Source organism: Neoarius graeffei, chromosome 6 (genome assembly GCF_027579695.1).
Source record: "Neoarius graeffei isolate fNeoGra1 chromosome 6, fNeoGra1.pri, whole genome shotgun sequence".
NCBI lineage: Eukaryota > Metazoa > Chordata > Actinopteri > Siluriformes > Ariidae > Neoarius > Neoarius graeffei.
This window is the reverse complement of record NC_083574.1, coordinates 54214487-54237326: the sequence shown is the minus strand read 5'-3', so window position 1 is coordinate 54237326 and position 22840 is coordinate 54214487. Positions and strand designations below refer to the sequence as shown.

General features: G+C 41.7%; 1 protein-coding gene across 1 annotated transcript in view; it reads right to left on the bottom strand.

Annotated features, from left to right (window-relative positions):
• The window catches only part of arih1 (ariadne ubiquitin-conjugating enzyme E2 binding protein homolog 1 (Drosophila)), a 37798-nt gene extending 22669 nt beyond the window's left edge, over window positions 1-15129 (bottom strand). Inside the window, exons 1-5 of the mRNA XM_060923859.1 lie at window positions 14628-15129; window positions 10386-10453; window positions 10118-10262; window positions 4555-4647; window positions 3002-3057 (exon numbers count right to left, since the gene is read on the bottom strand). Of these exons, the coding sequence (XP_060779842.1) occupies window positions 3002-3057; window positions 4555-4647; window positions 10118-10262; window positions 10386-10453; window positions 14628-14909 (644 nt within the window). The 5' untranslated portion in view covers window positions 14910-15129. The remainder of the gene's footprint in view (window positions 1-3001; window positions 3058-4554; window positions 4648-10117; window positions 10263-10385; window positions 10454-14627) is intronic.
• Window positions 15130-22840: the final 7711 nt, after the last annotated feature.

Here is a 22840-nt window from a genome sequence, read left to right as displayed (position 1 = left end):
TTGCATGCTATAGTGTTAGTCAGCATAGAATCCCCCCCCTATTTTCACAAAACATTGTATGCACTTCAAATCATCTGAAACGCCTAGTTTGACACCCTGGTTCATTTTTTTTAAATAAAAAACAATTTTCCTGTTTGCATACAGGAACATGTCATAAATAATGGGGCTACCCGCCACCACAATAATCAATTTCTCTTCCATGGGACACTACTTAAGAACGGTTTGAATGGAACTAAAATTTACATGGCCGTTTTCTCTAGGATTCTTTAGAGAGGAGCACTTCTAAATTCTATTTCGTTGCCACTGAAACATGTCATAGCTCATTACCATAAAGTTGCCTGGACTTCAACTTTATTTTGACACCCCCCACCACCACCCAAGGTGTGCTGCCAACGATCTCGCCGCTGACATATGCTGGCTCCCAAAGAAAATGAATGACTTCTAGTCACTTTGATACTCTTGCCACATTTGGTGTGAACGTAGGATTAGAGGTAAAACTGCAGCTTGAAGCTTTCCTGGAAAGTCTTCAAGACAGAGGTTTGCAGTTTCTCAAGAACATGACAAGCTAAATTTTTTTCTGACACACAACCCCAAATCAGAAAAAGTTGGGATGACATGTAAAATGCAAATTATTTATTAAAAAAAAAAAAACCTCCAAAATTTACTTTGACTTGTATTCAGACGGCATGAACCCATGATAATTTTGTGTCTGGTCAACTTTATTTCATTTGTTAATATACATCCATTCTAGTGTTTCAAGCCTGCAACACATTCCAAAGAAGTTAGGATGGGGAAATTTAAAGCTAGTAATGAGGTAAAATAATGATCCGATTTGAAACAGGTGACTGTAATCATGATTTGGTACAAAACAAGTATCTGGGAAAAGGCTTAGTCTTTGAGGAGCAAAGATGGGCCAAAGATCTCTGGTTTGTCAACAAATGCATGAGGAAATTATTGAAGTGTTGAAAAACAATGTTCCTTGAAGAAAGGTGCAAAGGGATTTGGATATTTCACCCTCTATAACGCATATCATCATTAAATGTCTCAAGGAATCTGGAGGAATTTCAGTGCGTAAAGGGCAAGGGCACAAGCCTAAGCTGAACACCTGTGATCACAGATCCCTCAGACGGCACTGCATCATGAACCATCATTCATCCAAAACTGATCTAACCACATGTGCTCAGGATTACTTTGGCAAACTTTTGTCAGGCACTACAATATGGAGTTATATCAACAAATGCCAGTCAAAACTGTACTGTGCAAAAAGGAAGCCTTATGTCAACTCTGTCCAGAAGCTCCGTCGACTACTCTGGGCTCGGGGACACCTGGGACGGACCATCACACAGTAGAAATGTGTATTGTGGTCAGATGAATCAGTATTCCAGGTCTTTTTTGGAAGAAATGGACACCATGTGCTCCAGACCAAAGACGAAAAGGACCATCCAGACTGTTACAAGCAACAAGTCCAAAAGCCAGGGTCGGTCATTGTATGGGGTTGTGTCAGTATCCTTGGCAAAGGTAACTTGCACTTCTGTGATGGCAGCGTTAATGCAGAAAAGTACACTGAGATTTTGGAGTAACATGTGCTGCCTTCAAGATGGCATCTTTCCAGGGATACTTCAACAAACAATACAAAAACCACATTCTGCACACATTACAAAGGCATGGCTGCAGAAGAAGAGGGCGCCTGTCCCCAAGAGAGAACGTGTGGCAAATTTTGAAGGGGGGAAAAAAAAAAAAAAAAAGACAATGACGACCCTGTACTGTTACACACCTTAAGATCTATTAGCAGGAAGAATGGGACAAAAGAACACCTGAAACACTTCACTTGGTGTGCTCCATCCCTAAACATATTTTAAGCGTTATGAAAAGAAATGGCAACATTATAAAAGTGGTAAATGCTTTACCGTCCCAACTTTTTGTTGCAAGAATTTAAATTGAAAATGTGTATTTTGAAGGGGGGAGAAAAAAAAATTGAGGCAAAACATCAAATAATGTGCTGTTGTATTATTTTGAGGGCAAAACCAGTCAAATATTATTTAGAAAATCCTTGTTTTCAGTTCAACATAGCATCCCAACTTTTTCTGATCTGGGTTCGTACTTTAAGAGAAAGGGGGAAAAAGGGAGGCTGGCAAGGGAACAACTGTTCATAGCAATTATGTCAGAAATGTAATGAACTAACTTTGTCTTAGACATTCCATAACAAACATAACTATAAAAAAAAAAAAAAAAAAAAGTCATTCTTTAATAAATAAAAATTGTCATCATTGGCATATTGCTGTCACTTCATGATGTGCTGTTATTAGAAAAGAATCAACTTTGGGGTGGTAATGACTCTGCTTCATTTGCATTACACCCAGTCACCAATTATTTTCCTATTACAGCACTCCCCGATGTATTTTATTCCTTAGTATTACATCTATCAAACACAAGCATTCCTCCAGGAGGAAGACTGAGTGCATTTAAAATTATATTTCACTATTATCAAGATGCTACTTTTTTCAATTCTTAGTCGATAAGAATTAATGAATATTCGGTTAGGAGCATTAGAACATTTAAATTAGACAGATGCCGGTGATTCAAAACCAGAAGAATGAAAAGTTGATATTCTTCCCCCCCTGGTATAAATGTTCAACCTTTACTTATTCACTGATGCTATTCCTCTTACAAACACTCTCCAGCTTATGCATGTAAACTGATACCTGTACGCAAGATCAAAATGTAGGTTAATACAATTACTGTGTGAGCTTTACACCAAGGTGGGACAACAGATTATCCTCAGTGCTAACGTCATTCGGGTGGCATATATTCACAAAGAATACTGCTCTCCCTCACAGGAGTTTCGCCCAAACTTCTTTCAATCATGGCCACTTACGGAGAATTCATAAGAAACTTCCTGACCGGGAGCAGGATGAACAACTGGCTTCACACCTCCAGGATATTATATTATATACACACACACACACACACACACACAAATATAAACAGCTCAAGCACTTACATAACAGTGTTGTCATCAACCAGGATATCACAACTATGTGCAGGACAGGAAATGGTCTGGAATAAGAACATGGATATAAAGATTTTTTTTTCAAGGCAAATTAAAGGTCATTTTATAATCTATCACCAGAGAGACAATTAGAGAAGAGGGCTTAGTAGGATTTTCTGCTTCTTAAATATGCTGGTCTCAGAATAGCAACTCAATATTCTCACACACACCCCAACAAGGTAAATGCTATCACATTGAATGTTCAGTTTCACAAGTTATTCGTCCTTGTCCCAAAGCCCGTGCTTTTTCAAAAGTCCCCATCACCCACCCCCTCATTGCGTGTTGCAGAGGATGGACAGATAGATAGATAAATAAATAAATAAATGACAAAGCAGACATGCAGAACCTTTATTTTTGAATAAATTTCTGAGTGGTTAGTATCCTTGACTCTTGTATGCTGCATAATTGGGAATAAAAATATATATATTTTTGAGTTAAAATCGACCGCAAAGTTGGCATTTGAACTGCCCCGCTGAGCCAGCCAGCCCTGAGTGCGCGACATCACAGCAATAACCGGTTTTAAGGCCGAGGCCTTTAACAGCTATAGACCAAAGTCATATTCAGTTCTCCGTTCATTCACTTCTTGTTTGCAACAACCCTCGGCTCACTCCGGGAGGACTGGTGCAATTGAACTTTCCTTTTAAAAATAAATAAATAAAATACTTTCCTTTTCTCGTTTTCTTTTCCTTTAATTGTTGGTACTGCACCCTCTTTCAATACAGGCTTATAGCCAACGCTCCTCAACAGATCAGAGGTCTCGTACGAGTCATCAGTAAAATGTACAGAGCAGAGGAGAGAACACTTTGTAGGCGCCCAATGTGCCCGTGAACTTCTCACAAAACGCGTCCAAATCTTTGCAGTTTGAACATTCTTGGGCCATGAATGCAATGTAAATCCACCTTCTCTCATGTTGCCGCACCCGCCAGCAACACATGCACGTGGCATGGGGATAAATTATCTCAAAATGGAGGATCGGCGTTGCAGTCAGCTCTGTGTTTTAGTATAGCAGAAATGGCGATGAGACCGATAGACTTCCTGCTGTGACGTTACGGACATCAAGGTCATTCACTCAGACCGCTACCTATATAAATCACTTTAATCATAAAAATTACTATTAGATTTATTGTTAACGCTTAAAACTATTCCTATGCCATTCTTGAGGTCTCAAGGCATTTATAAATGAAAGGTGAGGCTATGGCTCTGTGTATCCACTTTAAAAACCTGACAAAACCCGATGGCAGGTTCCCAACCCTGGTTCTGGAGGAACCCCTGTTCTGCACATTTTATTATTTCCCCTGCTCCAAACACTCTTGATTCAACAAATCAGCTAATTAATAGCTCTTCTAGAGTTGACGTGAATGTGTTAGAAGCAGGGGGGATACTAAAACATCCAGGACATGAAGTACTCTGGGACAAGGATTGGGAACCAGAAAAACAACTTTGAGTTACGGCAGTTAAAAAATAAATAAAAAACAAAACGAGAGAGAGAGAGAAAGAAAATATACCTGGCCCATTCCTTCTTCTATGATTTTGGTGGTTAAATAGTCACCCCAGCACTGCATGCAGAACTTGTGGCCACATTCCAAACCAGTGAAGTACTGCGAGAAAGAATTCAATCAATACAAAAGCACTCAATGCAAACACAGTGGTTTATAACATCATTAACTCAGCATCAATAACAATTAGCAAGCCACAATTTTGTAAATTAGCATAATCTGGAAGAGCAAAGCAGTTCTGTCTGCTAATGAATGGCTGTAAACCCTATGGGAAGTTAGCGCATGACTTTCTTAAACATGAGAATTGTCATTATGTGATGTCCAACTACTGGCTACATAAATTATCCAAGCGTGTCAACAACCTGACAGGAAAAGCAAACATTCTCAACAGCTTTTCAAAAGAGAAATTCATTCATCTTCCCAGCACCAATCGAGTACAATAGAAATGAACATGACTTTGACATGAATGTTCTAGTTTAAAGAAAAGACAGTAGCTAAATTTTAAACAGGAGTGTATTTCAATACTCAAGTGTTATAATTAGGATGCGTCATACAAAGTATAAAACGTTCGAACACTGAGGACTTCTCTCATGCATCTCTCAAAATACTCTTCCAGAAAGTTGGTATGGTCCTTGCTGAAACCATAAACTCTAATGTACCTTCTTGGCACTGTAAGTTGAACTGATTGCCAAGTTGACTGATGTCAGAGCATAATTAATGCTGCAACGATAATGAACAAGTAATCAATTCATGCGGTTAGAAAACACCTGCTGCCTGCCAATATGCTTTATGTCCAGTGCTAAGATCACACTGCTAGCAACATCCATCCATACAAAAAGAGAACTTATTTGGCATCACAGATTTAATGGAAACTTGTCAAATTATATAATCATGAATCTTGTGGGGGTTTTAACCATGTCATGATTATTAAGGTGTTGATTAATTTTCAGCAGCAGACTGTAATTCAAATGACAGGATTATACGAATGAAATGATTCAACACATTCTTTCTAAAGCCTCGGTCACAACCGGCCGTACGTGCTCCTACGGCCGATCTACGTGCAAGAAATGCACGGAGGGTGCGCGTGTGACGTGCTGATTTTCGAGCCGTAGACTGGCTGCAGACCGGCCGCAGAGGTTCTTTGTCATGTCAAACAAACTCTACGGGCGCTTACGTTTTTTTCAGGTTGCAAGACAAACTTACGGCCTCGTGTGTCTTCCGTACGGCTGACGTGCGTCTTTCGTACGATTTGCTGGTGTCAGGTTTGGGCAAAATGTCAATTTTTTCGTACGTCGCACTTGCGGACTTCGTATGTGCGTCGTGCGCCCCACATACGTAATTAGTGCGGCCAACGCACGTTCAGATATTTCGTACGTCATCCATTCGTGTCGAGTAAGTCGGCCGTGCATTGCCCGTACAGCGAGAGGGTGTCAATCGCACGAAAACTCGGGTATATAAAGCTGCAGGGGTGCCTATGGCCGTTTGTACACGTAGGCTTTAATTGAGAGAAAATCCAATTTCATTTCATTGCATTGCTTCAATATGCCGAAGGCAAAAGGGAAGAGGAGGATAGAAAAGGTGTCGGAGACGGAGGAGAGAGAGACAGCAGCAGAGATGGAGGAGAGAGAGAGAGAGAGGACAAGGAGCAGTGAGGAGGAGGATGAAGACCATGACAGTGGCCAGCAGGCCAGGAGTTTGTCGTACTCTTTCGTCGTAGCAGACGAGGAGAGGTTGGTAGATTTTTTCCGTGCCAACCCTTGTTTCTACGACAAGACTTTGGACCTGTACAGCAACGCCATCCACAAACGGAAATTGACACAGGGCATTGCTACTGAACTACACACAACTGGTGAGTATTGACCTGCTAAATACTAATTATGGTGCTGTTTTGGCATTTTCTTAGTAAAAATCCAACGTCGTTGGTACACACAACGTACAGATCGTGCGTGGTTCTTGCAACCTTCATACGAAGCCTGCATGGAACGCACGGTCAGTACGATTAGTGCACGTTTGAAGGACGTTGGTCTTACAACTACGTGCGTTGGCTGTACGAATGAAGCGACAGCCGTACGTCCGAGCAGCCTCAGATTTTGTGCGTGGTACACACGTTCGACTTCCAGGTTGGATGTTGGGTGCGCAGTGATCTTACCCCTTCATGGTCACCACAACTACGTTCTCCACGAACAACAACAAAAAAAAGCAGCAATTTGGGAAACGCCAAAAATCGCACGGCCAAAAAAAATCGTTAGTCCGGTTGTGACCGAGGCTTAAGGTAGCAGGTCATTCACGGGGGGGAGGGGGTTTCCCTCTAACATGCCCTGTTGTGTTCGATTCCTTACATATGAAATCAGGTCAAGTGTAGGAGACAAATGAGTGTGTGGTGCAAAATTTGTTGCTTTTAGTATCCTAATACACTGGTCAGTTTACAAAAGGGGTGGCATCATTTATGACCAAAATCAACATAAGGCATTAGGTCACAGTATGTGGTAGAGCTTAAAATAAAAAAAATTTAAACAAACAAACAAAACGCTACATTGGGCGTGAGGTACTGTTTGCTCATTTTATTGTATACTTATGAAAGGTAAAAAAGCCTGTATTTTAAACACACTGACTCACAATGGAATATTTTATGTTGTGTTAAGCCCTCTCAATTTAATTTCAATTTCACATTAAAAAAAAGTATCATTTCATGCTTACTAATAAAAAAAAAAAAAAGTACCCTATGGGTACTGCTTATAAATAAAACTGTTTTCTGATACCATGTCCACACAGTAAATATAGCGCATATATTTTTACTCTATGAGGCAGTAGCCACAAAAATGAAGCGTAATCCAAAAATGAACAATTTAAATCACAGAAGTAAACTATACCAAGTGTCTGTCCAAAGTCCTTCCCACGCCTGTGGCGCCGACCCCCGTTTCTGTAGCCCTCGGCCTCTTGCCTATTACACAGCTAGGGTTACGGTGGGGGGGACTAGTCCTCTGGTAACCACGAGAGTTTGACTCCCCAGTCGCATCTGTATTGCAGCATGCCTTGCCAGACGGTACCATTTTTATGATGGTCTTTGGCATGACCCGACCGTGAATAGACCTCGCGATCTCCCGATCGAGAGGCGGACACGCTAACCACTAGGCCAACTCGCGGTACCAAGTGTCTGTACGTTATATTATTCTACTCTTACAGTTTTCGAAACTGAAACCTTCAAACTGAGGCTGACATACATACGCTGTTGCCATGACCGGAAATCTTATTTCCCAGAAAAGGCTCAATACTCTTTTTGACAACTTCCTGTAACAACTCGGAAGTGCGTCACATCTAGCCTGGGCCCACCCATCCTAAGCGTGACGCAACACGAGGGCCTGTTGCGAGCTTAGTCTGGCCAGGCAAGCTATCTACAGCTCTTCCAAGCTCCCGAAAAATCAGGAACCAATCAACTTTGAGCATCTCCAACGGCCCTGGGTAGAGGCGTGTTCAAGGCACTGACGTAGTAGAACTGCGACCGGAAGCCATAGATTGTTTACAGAATCTATGCCGGAAGCGCTTCATTCACGCTTCCGCATCTATTACGCATAGATGCTGTATTGAAAGCATTCAACGGGAAGTTCTCATTGAAAACGGAGCAAAGAGCAGCCCTGGAGGTATTTATTGAAAGGAAGGACGTTTTCGCCTTGCTCCCGACCGGCTTCGGTAAGAGTTTAATCTACCAGTTAACCTCGTCGCGTCACATACGTCAGAGGAAAGAGTGATGTGATTGGTTTAAGCTTCGTCACAGCCTTTTCTGGCTTCGACCAGTAGCAAACAGGCATTTCAGGGAGGCGGGTCAACCACGGGCTCTGGGAAACGGTTGGGCTTAATATCTTGGCCAGACCAATAGCTCGTAGAGCTTTGTCGCATTAGCCAGACTACGTCACATCTACATCACACATGGGACCACTGGCCGAAGAAGGCGAGGAAAGGGGGACGACCTGGAGTATATTTTAAAATAGGAGCGCACTTTCCCTCGGTAATAAGCATAAACATGTCTGAAAGCGATTTCTTTAGTCTAATCCATTTATTTCGAACGGTGACCCGAATTGTATACGCTCACCAGTCATTTTAATAGGAACACCTGTATGCGCATGCACAGTGCGTGACTGTTAAGGCCAATTTATGCTGCCAACCCAGTCCTCGCAGACAGTGTCTGCGTAGCCCCCCCACCTTCGCAGACGCTCTGCGCGCACCTCCCAAAAATTGTGACCACCGCAGAAGCCTCGCAGACAGCGCCGCAGACAAGAGGGCTCTGATTGGTCCACTCTACATCCACTGTACACGCACTTCCGCTTCCCTACTTTCCCGGTTTGGTTTGTTTTCACGACCGGCATTTTTAAAAACACGAGCGAAGATGGAGCAGCATGAAGAGCGGTTGATTGAGGAAGTACGTACATCTATACGACTCCAGTTCTAGTCATTATAAAAAAAAAAAAAGTTCTAGTCATTATAAGTAACCGGAGGATAAACACTCCACTAACCACACCCACCAACTACTCCTAGCGACTTCGCGCCCCCTTGCGTTGTGCCGGTGAATAACATCGCGCACGCCTATTATCCCCGCTCAACAATAAATTACAACTGTCTGCGAAAAGCTATCTGCGAAAGCCTTGTCGCACGAGCATGCAGAGGCCTTTACACTCATTCTTACAAACACAATGACATAGTGGCTACAGCCTCAATGTGAGGCAGTAACCACGAAAATTGATGAAATTATTTTAAGCCCTTATTAAATTATGCTGTCTGTAGGTTATTCTGACAATAATCTACCCTTCTTTTGCAGGTTTTTCCCCATTCCTGTGCCAGAGCTATTGTGTTCCTTTGCGTAAGGAAAAAAAAAAAGCATTAAAACTGCAACCACACACACAATTAGACAAGTGCAGAAACCTGCAGTCTGATTTAAAAAAAAAAAAAAGAAAAAAAGCCATATTATTATCCACATTATATGAAGCAACTTGACCATTAAAAAAAAAAAAAATCCCCCAGGAGAAAGAGGGAGAAACAGTAACTGCCTGATCCCCCTCTCTCTTACTCTAAAGCTTTGGTCATGGTCTAATGGTGTATTCCAGTTTAAACTTGTGCAACAAAGTTGACACATAAATGTGCACCCACACAAACAGTCAACTTTCTCAGATCTCCTGCAGACACTACGGCTCTTCTGTTCCTCCACACTGCAGCTTTATGAATACTTTAAACCAATCATCCAGAGAACGAAAAAAGTACTAAAACCAGACCACAGAAAATGATTCCTGGTTGAACATATTCGCATGGGAGTAGCCCATCAGCTGAAAGCCCTACATCTCAGTTAATGTGATCTGAACTCGTACACCACAATGCAGGAACACCAAGCCAAGGTCAGAACATTGTGCTAGAGATCTTTTCTCGTCAGTGTAGTCTGCTGGAAATGTCAAACGCTGCAACAGTGTAATTTGTTTTAATATTAGGATGCCAAGTTAGACTGGTAGCAAATGCAGGAAGGGGAGGGAAATAAATTAAAAAAAAAAAAAAAAAAAGTATGGCTCTCTGGACACAGGACAGCACTCACCGAATTAGGATAGTTGAGATAGCAGATCTGACATGGCATATCCTGAGCTGATGAGCGTGTATTCATGAGGCGTGTCCTGGATTTTTTACTAGGGTTTATGACATGACACTCGGAAAACAGCTTATCCAAGTTACCATCAAAGTACCTGTAAAATACAAACTGGTTGTCTTTTATTCATATTTGACTATTCATCAATTAAAAAAAAAAAAAAAGGAACAGAGAAAAAGCAAACTAAGCTTCAGTGATAGACATGATGGAAACCTTTTACCTTTCCATAAGCTTTTCCTTGTCCCAGTTGAAATGACTAAGCAGTATTCTTGTGATTGTTGCAGGATTCTGTCAATTCAGAATTTCCATTATTCAGGACCACATTATGCTTTGTTTCTGTCCATTAAGCAAAACAGGAGCAGAACAATGGCACTGTATGCAAGTGAGAGTATTAGTAAAATTACTGCATTTTAATACATGTGATGATCAGCAGTTGAGACTTGCTCAACTAAGACTGATTTGACTTCACTGATTGTGGGTTGACTCATTAAAACAGGATGGGTGTTATAACTTATGCAACATGTACATGCATGCATTTTCACTGATAAAATGTAAAAGACTAATTAAATAAATCAGATGAACTGAGACAATCACATTCTGAAGCAAATTAAATAATCTTACACCGGTAACTTAAATATACAATACAAGTTACATGGATTAATCTAAATGCAGGTAAACAACGAGTATTGTTGTTTTGTATCCAGATGAGAGTCGCAGCTTACCAGTCTGTGTTCTCGCTTCTTGAAGGCCGACCTTGTGGCCGACTGTTTCAAAACAATCTGACTTTCAGTTGTTCGTTCAGTTCTCCGTTCATTCGCTTCTTCCACGTAAGGGCGAGATATTGCTGCTGAGGCAAGTATATCCAGCGGAAAAATCAGACGGCTGGTCCACTCATTCTCCATATGGAGTACTCCACCATTACTGCTGGGCTCAGGCGATTACTAAAACCCAGGACGTCACCAGTTTTAGCAACAACTGCAGGGAGGTCACTGCCCGAGTGATATGTCCCGTCCCAGGTTTTAGCAATAACCCTCGGCTCACACTCCAGGAGAACTGGTGCAACTGAATTTGCTTTCCTTTTTCTTTAATTGTTGATACTGCACCCTCTTTCAATACGGGCTTACAGCCAACGCGCCACAACAGATCAAAGGTCTCGTACGAGTCTTCAGTAAAACATGCAGAGCAGAGGAGAAACGACTTCGTAGCCGCCCAATGTGCCCTTGAATTTCTTGCAAAACGCGTCCAAATCTTTGCAGTTTGAACATTCTTGGGCCATGAATGCAACGTAAATCCACCTTCTGTCGTGTTGCTGCTCCCACCAGCAACACATCTACGTGGCATGGCGATAAATTAGCTCAAAATGAAAGCTCGAAGTTGCAGTCAGCTCTGTGTTTTAATACAGCGGAAACGTCGATGAGACCGATAGCCTTCCTGCGGTGACGTCACAGATGTCAAGGTCATTCACTCAGACCGCTACGTATATGAATCATTTTAATCGTAAAAATTACTATATTAGATTTATTGTTAATGCTTAAAACTATTCCTATGTCATTCTGGAGGTCTCAAGGCATTTATAAACAAAAAGCGAGGCCATGGCTCTGCGTATCTCCTTTAAACCAGGGCAAATGGCTCAAGTATAACAAGCTTCTGTCCAAGTAAGCCTTTACTTCTAATTGCAGCCTGCATACTCAACAGTTTAAAAAGAGCATAAGGGAGATGTTTTGTGCATTAGCTTCATGGCGTACAATTTTCCTTACATAGTTCAGTTTTATTTCTGGGAACAGGCATCACCGTTGTCAAATCATAGGCGAAAGAACAAATCCTGATCTTTTAAACCTAGAGATATCGACTCCCACCAAGCTGATTGAGCATGTGGGTCATACTTCATAAAATGATCCTGACATCAACTACATACTATAAATAGATGGGTGGATGAACTTCATTCCAGTGTCTCGGATGTGTGATTTTGTTTTTGTAAAACTGAACAAGAAAACAACAAAAGTCACATGCCACAGTGACTGCTGAAGCCAATGCGATTAAAGACTTCAAAAGCATGTCCCGTTTGTGGAAATCGTATGCCATGAAGCTAATGCACAAAACAGCTCCCTTTAAATATAAAATCATACTACTCACCTTCAAAGCTCTCCATAACCTTGCTCCTTCTTACATCTGTGATCTCCTGACCCCTTATACTCCATCCTGCTCTCTCAGATCCTCTAGCTATAATCTCCTTGCTGTTCCTCGCACTAGACTCTCTACCCTGGGTGGCAGGTCCTTCAGTGCCACGGACCCCAAGCTCTGGAATTCCCTTCCGCAACCGCTCTTCTTTTCCTTTCTTCAAATCTCATCACCTTTCGATTTCATGAACATTTCTCCACCAGTGCGTAAACTCACCACTCTTTAGCAACTCTTGTGTGTGTGGTTTTTTTTCTCTGACCTATGTAAAGCAACCTTGAGTTTGAGAAAGGCGCTATATAAACGTAACTTATTTATTATTACAGTGACCAGCAGCTTTCACAAGTCCTAATACAATTATAGACAATGGAGAAAAACTGACCGGTTCAATATTAACCTTGCAGCCAATACGCGAAGCAACTTTTTCTGATTAATTACATACATGTCAACCTATATGGAATGTCTGTATTTTATACGGATTTGATTCAATAAACGTAGTATACGGGCGTATAAATAAAGTTATACGGATTCTTTAAAAAAACTTCAATATTTATTTAGAGCTATAATCAATTCCCACGATGATAAAAGAGCGCATAACATTTACAAACGTACTGTACACCACAGACAGCCAGTAAAGAGTCTTATGAAATCGCGCGTTATCTTGTGGTAGCGAGACTTCGTTCCACTTTTGATCATGCGCACACCGCATTGCGAGAATCCCGCCAACCGTGAAGTCATAAACATAGATGCCGCCTTCTGTGTAGAATCATACGTCATCCTCGCCGCCATATTGGATGTGGCAAAGTGGAGATTCAGCCGAGAATAAAGATGCCTCATTCATGTGCTGCTTTTAACTGTACCAACAGGTTTACCGTCCAAACGAGATCACATGGGATTACCTTTCACAGGTGAGACTGGAAAAATACTTTTCATTGTATTTGGTCATTATAACGCAATTTTACGAACAGATTTTCCTGACTTTGCGGCTAATATGAAGTCTCGCGCATAATAGCCGCTCGGTGAAACCTGTCTCCAAACAATGAAGTATTTCCTTCGTAACTACGCTGATAACACTTTGTGTTTTTGTCAAACATTGGAGCTTTGTATTCATTCTGAAGGTTTATTGTTATTAATATTGAATAAAAAGTAACTGGGATATATCATTCAAATTTTAGGTAAATTATTTTAATTTGCATCTTATACGGATTTTATAAGGGAAATACGGATTTTGGAGGTTGGTTATACAGGTTTGATTGACATGTATGTAATTACATAAATCTACATCTGGGTTCCTGCATAACAATTTTTTTGGGATTTAAAAAAAATGACTTATTTTAATGCATATTATAATTATATAGTCTGTCTCATATTACATAAAAAAAAAAAAGTTTCTCTCATCATAAACCTAACACAGTGGATTGATTTCTGACCTGGCAAAATATTCTGGACAGTTTAGCACATGCAGTACGACACTCCCAACATGAACTCTCAAATTCCTGGTATTTTATAAAGGTTATGCGAAAATAAAAGTAACCATAACAACTTGTAAATCTTAATTAAATCGTGGACGAACATTTTAAAGCCATTTATGAACCATAACAGCCATGATAAAGCACCAGTTCCGCCATGTTGTTGTCGCGACGAAACACAACCCAGGTAGCAAGCTAGCCATGGAGCGGACTTTACAAGTAATAATTATGTCCAGACAAAAGTACTGTAACACAAAACGAGTGAAAACAATAACTATTGAAAACAATGTACATGGTCAGAGTATGGTGTGCTGACATGACATATAAGGGTTATAAACTTTTGAACGTATTTAAGAGAGTTCGTATTAGCATGTAGGTAGGCAGCTAATTAACTACCTAGTTAGCTTAATGATGTCGAGAAGAGTTGTTTGTGAGTGTATGAGCATATAAAACCACTAACTAAGATATTACAGATATCTTAAAAACTACGGCGAAAAAGATAATTAAAAAAGTATTTACTAGGTTAAGAGAAATGACAAAGTAGCCAGGCTAGGCTAGGCTAAGCTAAGCTAGGCTAGGCTAGCTGTCCAGTGTGTTGTGTCATTCTTGTTTATCAGGGCGTTTATTACTCAGTGTTAGTTAACCAAGTTTTCTCTACTTCACACTACCTTCTCTAGTAACTATTAATATATCAGTTTGACTAGCAAGTTACCCTGAGTAACTCTAGGATCACCAGGATGAACCAAGTGTGCACCCAGACAGACGGCTAATCTCTAATAAAACAGAGATTTTATAGTAGAACTCTCCAAAACATGTACCTGGATGACCTCGTTGACCTCCCTGATGCACTCGATCATATGCTGGAGGATCTGCTCGGCGGTGAGAACTTCAAAACGGTAGTCCTCCTCGTCTTGTCCCGGGCCGAGGCCGCCGCCGTTCTCTCCGCAGTCGTCTCGGTCGCCACCGGCTACCACAGGATCGACCAGCTCCACATCCCCGAGCTCCAGGGTGTCGTCCTCGGCTTCTTCTTCAGCGCTGTCCTCGCTGCACTCCTCTTCCTCATCGTCGTATTCATAATTATAACCCTCGTCCGAGTCCATTACTAGATCTCCGCTCGGTCGTGACAAGCCAGGGTATATTCGTGTATCTGATTATAAGCGGCGGTTTAAAAAAATAAAAGAAAGAAAAGAAAAACCTGAGAAGGTGAACCGCTTTAACCTCTTAGCAGTTCTGTTGGTTTTTGTTTTGTTTTTAACTGCAGAGAAAATAACAACAGATCGGACGCTGCTGCCGAGCCAACAAAGAGACGTACAGCGTCATCAACCGACTGCGGCTTACGTCATGCGCGTGCCAAAAAAAGTTAAGGCGCATGTGTGTATTTATTTATTCCTCATATATATATGAGGAATAAACAACACAACTAATTCGAGATCTCGAGAAAACAAAACAATTATTTCATGATCTCAGCTGGATCACTGTATCTCCGTCGGTAGAGACGAAGCCGGGCCAGTCTTCTGCGGAGGTGCCGCGGACTCATTTTGAAATGATCCCTTATTAAAAGACTTAATGCAATCTCTCACTGTGTCAACCCCTGATCAAAATATTGCCTTATTAGGTGATCGATTATTCCAGACATTCTAATGACCAAAGTTGCGTCTATACAGAATGAGAAATAGCCCCAAAGTCAGCATATCACAAGTCTCTTGGCGCACCTGAATGAACCATTTCTCAGCTGTTTACTCGAGATCATGAAATAATTGCTTTGTTTTCTCGAGATCACGGAATAATTGTTTTGTTTTCTCGAGATCCTGAATTAATTATGTCGTTATCTCGGGATAACAAGGTGAAGAAAAAAAGGATTGCATGAAGGGCCTCTCTCGGCTTCCGTAGTTTTAGGAACAACGCGGCGACTATTATAAATGTAAATGTAGTTTAAAAAATAATAAAGGGTCATGTGCTTCGACAGAAAATTTGTCTGGTAAACAGCAACCAAATAATTACTGGAGAAACTCAGTCAGTGTTACTGTGGGCAGCCCATAGTCTGGGATAGTTCAGGGGCTGGGCTATGTTTATTATATTATATTATATTATATTATATTATATTATATTATATTATATTATATTATATTTATTTACAGTTAATGGTTTGAGCGAGAAACACTACAGGAGCTCTTCTAGGCTAAGGCCATGCACAGAAGCATCAAGTCATGTTGCGTTCATCCGGGTCTTTTTTGAAGTCAGCTGACTGTCCTACATATCCCACAATCCTGTGCGTCAGCCAGGGTGAAAAAATTTGCGGCGGAAAAATACCAGAAGGCGGGTGAATAGTTTGCTGATAGATAAGACATTTGTAATTATTTCTGGCTTACGATTTTATTTCTAGCGTTAAAAAAATGCAAGCAAAAGTTATCAATTAGTATTTTCCCGAACGACACTTTATTTCAGCTGGTTTGGTGACTGTTAGCGTATGTCAGTAACCTAGCAACGTGGTTGTTTCGAGACATCTTGAGGCTGACCCACTGATCTCCATGTACAATATCCGGACAGCTCATTGGACAGTCAGAGTGACGCCATCTGGCCGCCATATTACCACGCACATCGGATCGGTCCTATCGCATCTCTGCCAAGGAAGCTACCCAAAACTGAACATGTTATTCATCTAAATGTTGAAGAGTCAAAAATAAACCAAAACACAAACTGGGCATGTTATTTATACACACGTGTGTGTGTGTACGTCAGTGTATGAATGGTTGATTTTTATGGAGGTGTTTGTGTTTTAATCATGTACAGTATTCAATCCATTTTATCATTATGGATATATTCAGGAAGATTATTATTATTATTATTATTATTATTATGGGCGGCACGGTGGTGTAGTGGTTAGCGCTGTCGCCTCACAGCAAGAAGGTCCTGGGTTCGAGCCCCGGGGCCGGCGAGGGCCTTTCTGTGTGGAGTTTGCATGTTCTCCCCGTGTCCGCGTGGGTTTCCTCCGGGTGCTCCAGTTTCCCCCACAGTCCAAAGACATGCAGGTTAGGTTAACTGGTGACTCTAAATTGACCGTAGGTGTGAATGTGAGTGTGAATGGTTGTGTCCATGTGTCAGCCCTGTGATGACCTGGCGACTTGTCCAGGGTGTACCCTGCCTTTCGCCCGTAGTCAGCTGGGATAGGCTCCAGCTTGCCTGCGACCCTGTAGAAGGATAAAGCGGCTAGAGATAATGAATGAATGAATATTATTATTATTATTATTATTATTATTATACCAAATTAAAAAATACATACACAATACATGCATAATAGAAGAAAGCAAAGTGGACATTACAACATGACAGAACAATTCTGGTTTACACAATGATATAGATATAGCATGTGGGTCAGGGTCCACAAAAGTAAAGTCAAGTGCCCCGAGGCACTTGAACCCTCATATACTGTTCCAGATCAGCAGTTAAAAAAAAATCTATTACAAAGAATGAAAAATGAAATGCAACTAATCATGCAAATACTGGATGGAACAGAGATTTACATTTAGATATTACAAATTAACTATTTGGAAACAGATTGATACCAATCCATAGCTATAGTTATAAATTATGTATAATCAATCATCACATTATAATAAAATTAAACAAGTCCTAAATTAATTAGAATTTACTGCATAATTATCTCATTATCTGTAGCCGCTTTATCCTGTTCTACAGGGTCACAGGCAAGCTGGAGCCTATCCCAGCTGACTATGGGCGAAAGGCAGGGTACACCCTGGACAAGTCGCCAGGTCATCACAGGGCTGACACATAGACACAGACAACCATTCACACACACACATTCACACCTACGGTCAATTTAGAGTCACCAGTTAACCTAACCTGCATGTCTTTGGACTGTGGGGGAAACCGGAGCACCCAGAGGAAACCCACGCGGATACGGGGAGAACATGCAAACCTATGCACACAAAGGCCCTCGCCGGCCACGGGGCTCAAACCCAGACCTTCTTATAGTGAGGCGACAGCGCTAACCACTACACCACTGTGCCACCTCTGCATAATTATAACAAAACGAATTATTCTAATGCTCCATTTATTAGAACATATTTCCATACAAATGAATGTTTCCAAAACATTAAGAATTTGACATAAATTTCAAGAAAACCTAAATAACATCAGGCAATATCTATTTACAACTATCCATCCATTATCTATAGCTGCTTATTCTGTCCTTCAGGGTCACAGGCAAGCTGGAGCCTATCCAGGCTGACTATGGGTACACCCTGGACAAGTCGCCAGGTCATCACAGGGCTGACACATAGAGACAAACAACCATTCACACTCAGTCAATTTAGAGCCACCAATTATCCTAACCTGCATGTCTTTGAGGGAAACCAGAGCACCCAGAGGAAACCCACACGGAGAGAACATGCAAACTCCACACAGAAAGGTTCTTGTCAGCCGCTGGGCTCGAACCCAGGACTTTCTTGCTGTGAAGCGACAGTGCTAACCACTACACCACTGTGCTGCCCCTATTTACAACTACATCAAATAAAAATAAGATCAATATAACAATTCAGTAGTATAAAAAGCTAATGTATATTAAAAAAATGAGATGTGAAATATTACTGTGAGCACTGAGGAATAATCTATAAGTTATTGAACTCTATCAGAGATGATTCATGTGTGATGTGAATTATTCATTCATTCATTCATTCATTATCTTTAGCCGCTTTATCCTTCTACAGGGTCGCAGGCAAGCTGGAGCCTATCCCAGCTGACTACGGGCGAAAAGGCGGGGTACACCCTGGACAAGTCGCCAGGTCATCACAGGGCTGACACATAGACACAGACAACCATTCACACTCACACCTACGGTCAATTTAGAGTCACCAGTTAACCTAACCTGCATGTCTTTGGACTGTGGGGGAAACCGGAGCACCCGGAGGAAACCCACGCGGACACGGGGAGAACATGCAAACTCCACACAGAAAGGCCCTTGCCGGCCCCGGGGCTCGAACCCAGGACCTTCTTGCTGTGAGGCGACAGCGCTAACCACTACACCACCGTGCCGCCCGATGTGAATTATATGACCAATAAATACTGTTAAGACATGACTGTGAGAATGAAGTGAAAATGGCAAATAACATGAGAACATAATCATGTTTCAACAACTGTCCTAAATAGAAAGGAAGAAGAAATATACGAAAGAGAAAGATACACTGTATAAGAGAAAAACTGAAATAATCAACATAAAAATAATTATAGTAGTAAAAGAGCCATTCAAAAAATATCTGAGACTGAACTGAAAAAGGGCGGCACGGTGCTGTGGTGGTTAGCACTGTTGCCTCACAGCAAGAAGGTCCTGGCTTTGAGCCCAGCAGCTGACAAGGGCCTTTCTGTGTGGAGTTTGCATGTTCTCCCTGTGTCTGCGTGGGTTTCCTCCGGGTGCTCCGGTTTCCCCCACAGTCCAAAGACATGTAGGTTAGGCTAATTGGTGGCTCTAAATTGACCGTAGGTGTGAATGTGAGTGTGAATGGTTGTTTGTCTCTGTGTACCAGCCCTGCGATGACCTAGCGACTTGTCCAGGGTGTACCCTGCCTCTCGCCCATAGTCAGCTGGGATAGGCTCCAGCTTGTCTGCAACCCTGCACAGGATAAGCGGCTACAGATAATGGATGGAGATTTTATATATATATATATATATATATATATATATATATATATATATATATATATATATATATACACAGTCAAGCCGGAAGGTCTGCACACCCCTTTCACCTTCTCCATGTTTTATTACATTACAGACTTATTGTACAATAGATTGAGTTAATTTTTTTGTCACAAAATTCTACACAAAATAGCCCATAATGACAAAGCGAAAGCAGGTTTTTAGAACATATTTTACTGACAAAAGTAGGTTATTTAGGAGTTATATATGTGCACACACCCTTAGCCTAATACTTAATTGATGCACCTTTGGCAGCAATTACAGCTTCAAGGCGTCTTGGGAAAGAAGCTACGAGCTTGGCACACTTGTTTCTGGACATTTTTGCCCATTCCTCTTGGCATATCCTTGCAAGCTCCATCAGGTTGGATGGGGAGCATCGGTGCACAGCCATTTTCAGCTCCTTCCACAGATGTTCAATTGGATTCAGGTCTGGGCTCTGGCTGGGCCACTCAAGGACATTCACAGGCTTTCTCCGAAGCCACTCCTTTGTTCTCTTGGCTGTGTGCTTCGGGTCATTGTCATGCTGGAAGGTAAACCTTCACCCCAGTTTGAGGTCCAGAGCACTCTGGAGCATATTTTCTTCAGGATCTCGGTGTACTTAGCTGCATTCATCTTTTCCTCTGTCAGGACTACTCGTCCCGGTCCCGCTGCTGAAAAACATCCCCACATCATGATGCTGCCACCGCCATGCTTCACTGTAGGGATGGCATTAGCCAGGTGGTGAGCGGTGCCTGGTTTCCTCCAGACGTGACGCTTGGTATTCAGGCCAAAAAGTTCAATTTTGGTTTCATCAGACCAGAGATTCTTGTTTCTCATGGTTTGAGAATCCTCTAGGTGCCTTTTGGCAAACTCCAAGCAGGCTGTCATGTGCCTTTTACTAAGGAGTGGCTTCCATCTGGCCACTCCCATAAGGGCCTGATTTGTGGAGTACTGCCTGGATGGTTGATCTTCTGAAAGGTTCTCCCATCACCACAAGAATACGCTGGAGCTCTGTCAGAGTGACCTTCGAGTTCCTGCTCACCTCTCTGGCCAAGGCCCGTCTTCCCCAGTCGCTAAGTTTGGCCGGGCAGCCAGGTCTAGGAAGATTCTTGGTGGTTCCAAACTTCTTCCATTTATGAATGATGGTGGCCACTGTGCTCTTTGGCACCTGTAAAGCTGCAGCAGTTTGTCTGTACCCTTCTCCAGGTCTATGCCTTGACACAATCCTGTTTCTGAGGTCTGCAGATAATCCCTTTGATCCCATGGCTTGGAGTTTGCTCTGACATGCACTGTCAACTGTGGGACCTTATATAGGCAGGTGATGGCAATCCCCAATCATGTCCAAGCAATTGAATTTACCACATGTGGACTCCAATTAAGTTGTAGAAACATCTCAAGCAGCATCAGTGGAAACAAAATGCACCTCAGCTCACTTTTGGGTGTCATATCAAAGGGTGTGCACAATGGTGTACATATGATATTTTACATTTTGATTTTTAATAAATTACCACAAATGTCTAAAAACCTGCTTTCGCTTGGTCATTATGGGCTATTTGGTGTAGAATTTTGTGACAAAAACTGAACTCAATCTATTGTAGAATAAGTCTGTAACGTACTAAAACATGGAGAAGATGAAAGGGGTGTGAAGACTTTCCGGCTTGACTGTATATATATAGCGGCAGCTACAATTATCGATTGTCCATAATTATCAACACCTTTTCATATTTACCAATAAAAAACAATTTTACAAAGGTGAGTTTCAGTTACAACAGTTATTATTGGTTAATTACTCAACTGGAAGACCCCCCTTGCCCTTTGATCTTGTCGTCTGATGACACAGCTCGTTACCTGAGATGGAATTTTTTTCAGCATGATCAGCAATCTGAGGAAAACCCAGACATTATCATCGCAGGTAAGCATGGTGGAAAGATCATGGACATGGTTTTTACTTATCAAATTCAGCGATAGGGCGGCACGGTGGTGTAGTGGTTAGCGCTGTCGCCTCACAGCAAGAAGGTCCTGGGTTCGAGCCCCGTGGCCGGCGAGGGCCTTTCTGTGTGGAGTTTGCATGTTCTCCCCGTGTCCGCGTGGGTTTCCTCCGGGTGCTCCGGTTTCCCCCACAGTCCAAAGACATGCAGGTTAGGTTAACTGGTGACTCTAAATTGACCGTAGGTGTGAATGTGAGTGTGAATGGTTGTCTGTGTCTATGTGTCGGCCCTGTGATGACCTGGCGACTTGTCCAGGGTGTACCCCGCCTTTCGCCCATAGTCAGCTGGGATAGGCTCCAGCTTGCCTGCGACCCTGTAGAAGGATAAAGCGGCTAGAGATAATGAGATGAGATGAGAAATTCAGCGATATTTTATGATCTCCTTGTCGAAACCTACTTTGTTTCTTACTCTTTCATTTGACAGTCACCATTTTCTATCTAAACGCTCATTTGAGAAGTCATGCGAGGTGTCAATAATAGTGATCACTTTCACCGGTGTCCACCATTATTGACACCCTGTGGAATTAAGTGACATTTACAACTGTTATGGATCGAGCTTTGTGTAACATTGTTGAAGTAGATGAAGTACATTAAAAAAAATTAAAGTGCTGTGATTTATAATCATTTTTTTTCTGATTCATAACAGAACAGAATACTTATAGAGTATCTGGAATCCTATTGCAATAAATAGAATTAGACCAGAATTAAATTCCGAGCATATAAAAAAAATTTACATGCTTGAAATATTCAAATTTTTCTATTCCATTCAGAATTTATTTTGCAGTTTGTTGTAAATATCTACCACATATTACAATATCAGTAGACATTTTATATTTTGGTTCGAGGAATGACATGCGACCTTTAACCTGGATGTTCATGTGATTGCAGTGCCAGTTGCCTGTTGACATTTATTGGTAAACTACAGAACTAGAAATCAATACAAACAACAATGAATGATTAACAAAATGTGATCTACGAATAAATACATAGAAAGTGGGTAGAAAGTGGAACAAAAAGATTTTATGACAGGCTAAACATTATCAGTTCATTTGTTTACAAACATTAGAATTATTTCGGGCGGCACGGTGGTGTAGTGGTTAGTGCTGTCGCCTCACAGCAAGAAGGTCCGGGTTCGAGCCCCGTGGCCGGTGAGGGCCTTTCTGTGCGGAGTTTGCATGTTCTCCCCGTGTCCGCGTGGGTTTCCTCCGGGTGCTCCGGTTTCCCCCACAGTCCAAAGACATGCAGGTTAGGTTAACTGGTGACTCTAAATTGACCGTAGATGTGAGTGTGAATGGTTGTCTGTGTCTCTGTGTCAGCCCTGTGATGACCTGGTGACTTGTCCAGGGTGTACCC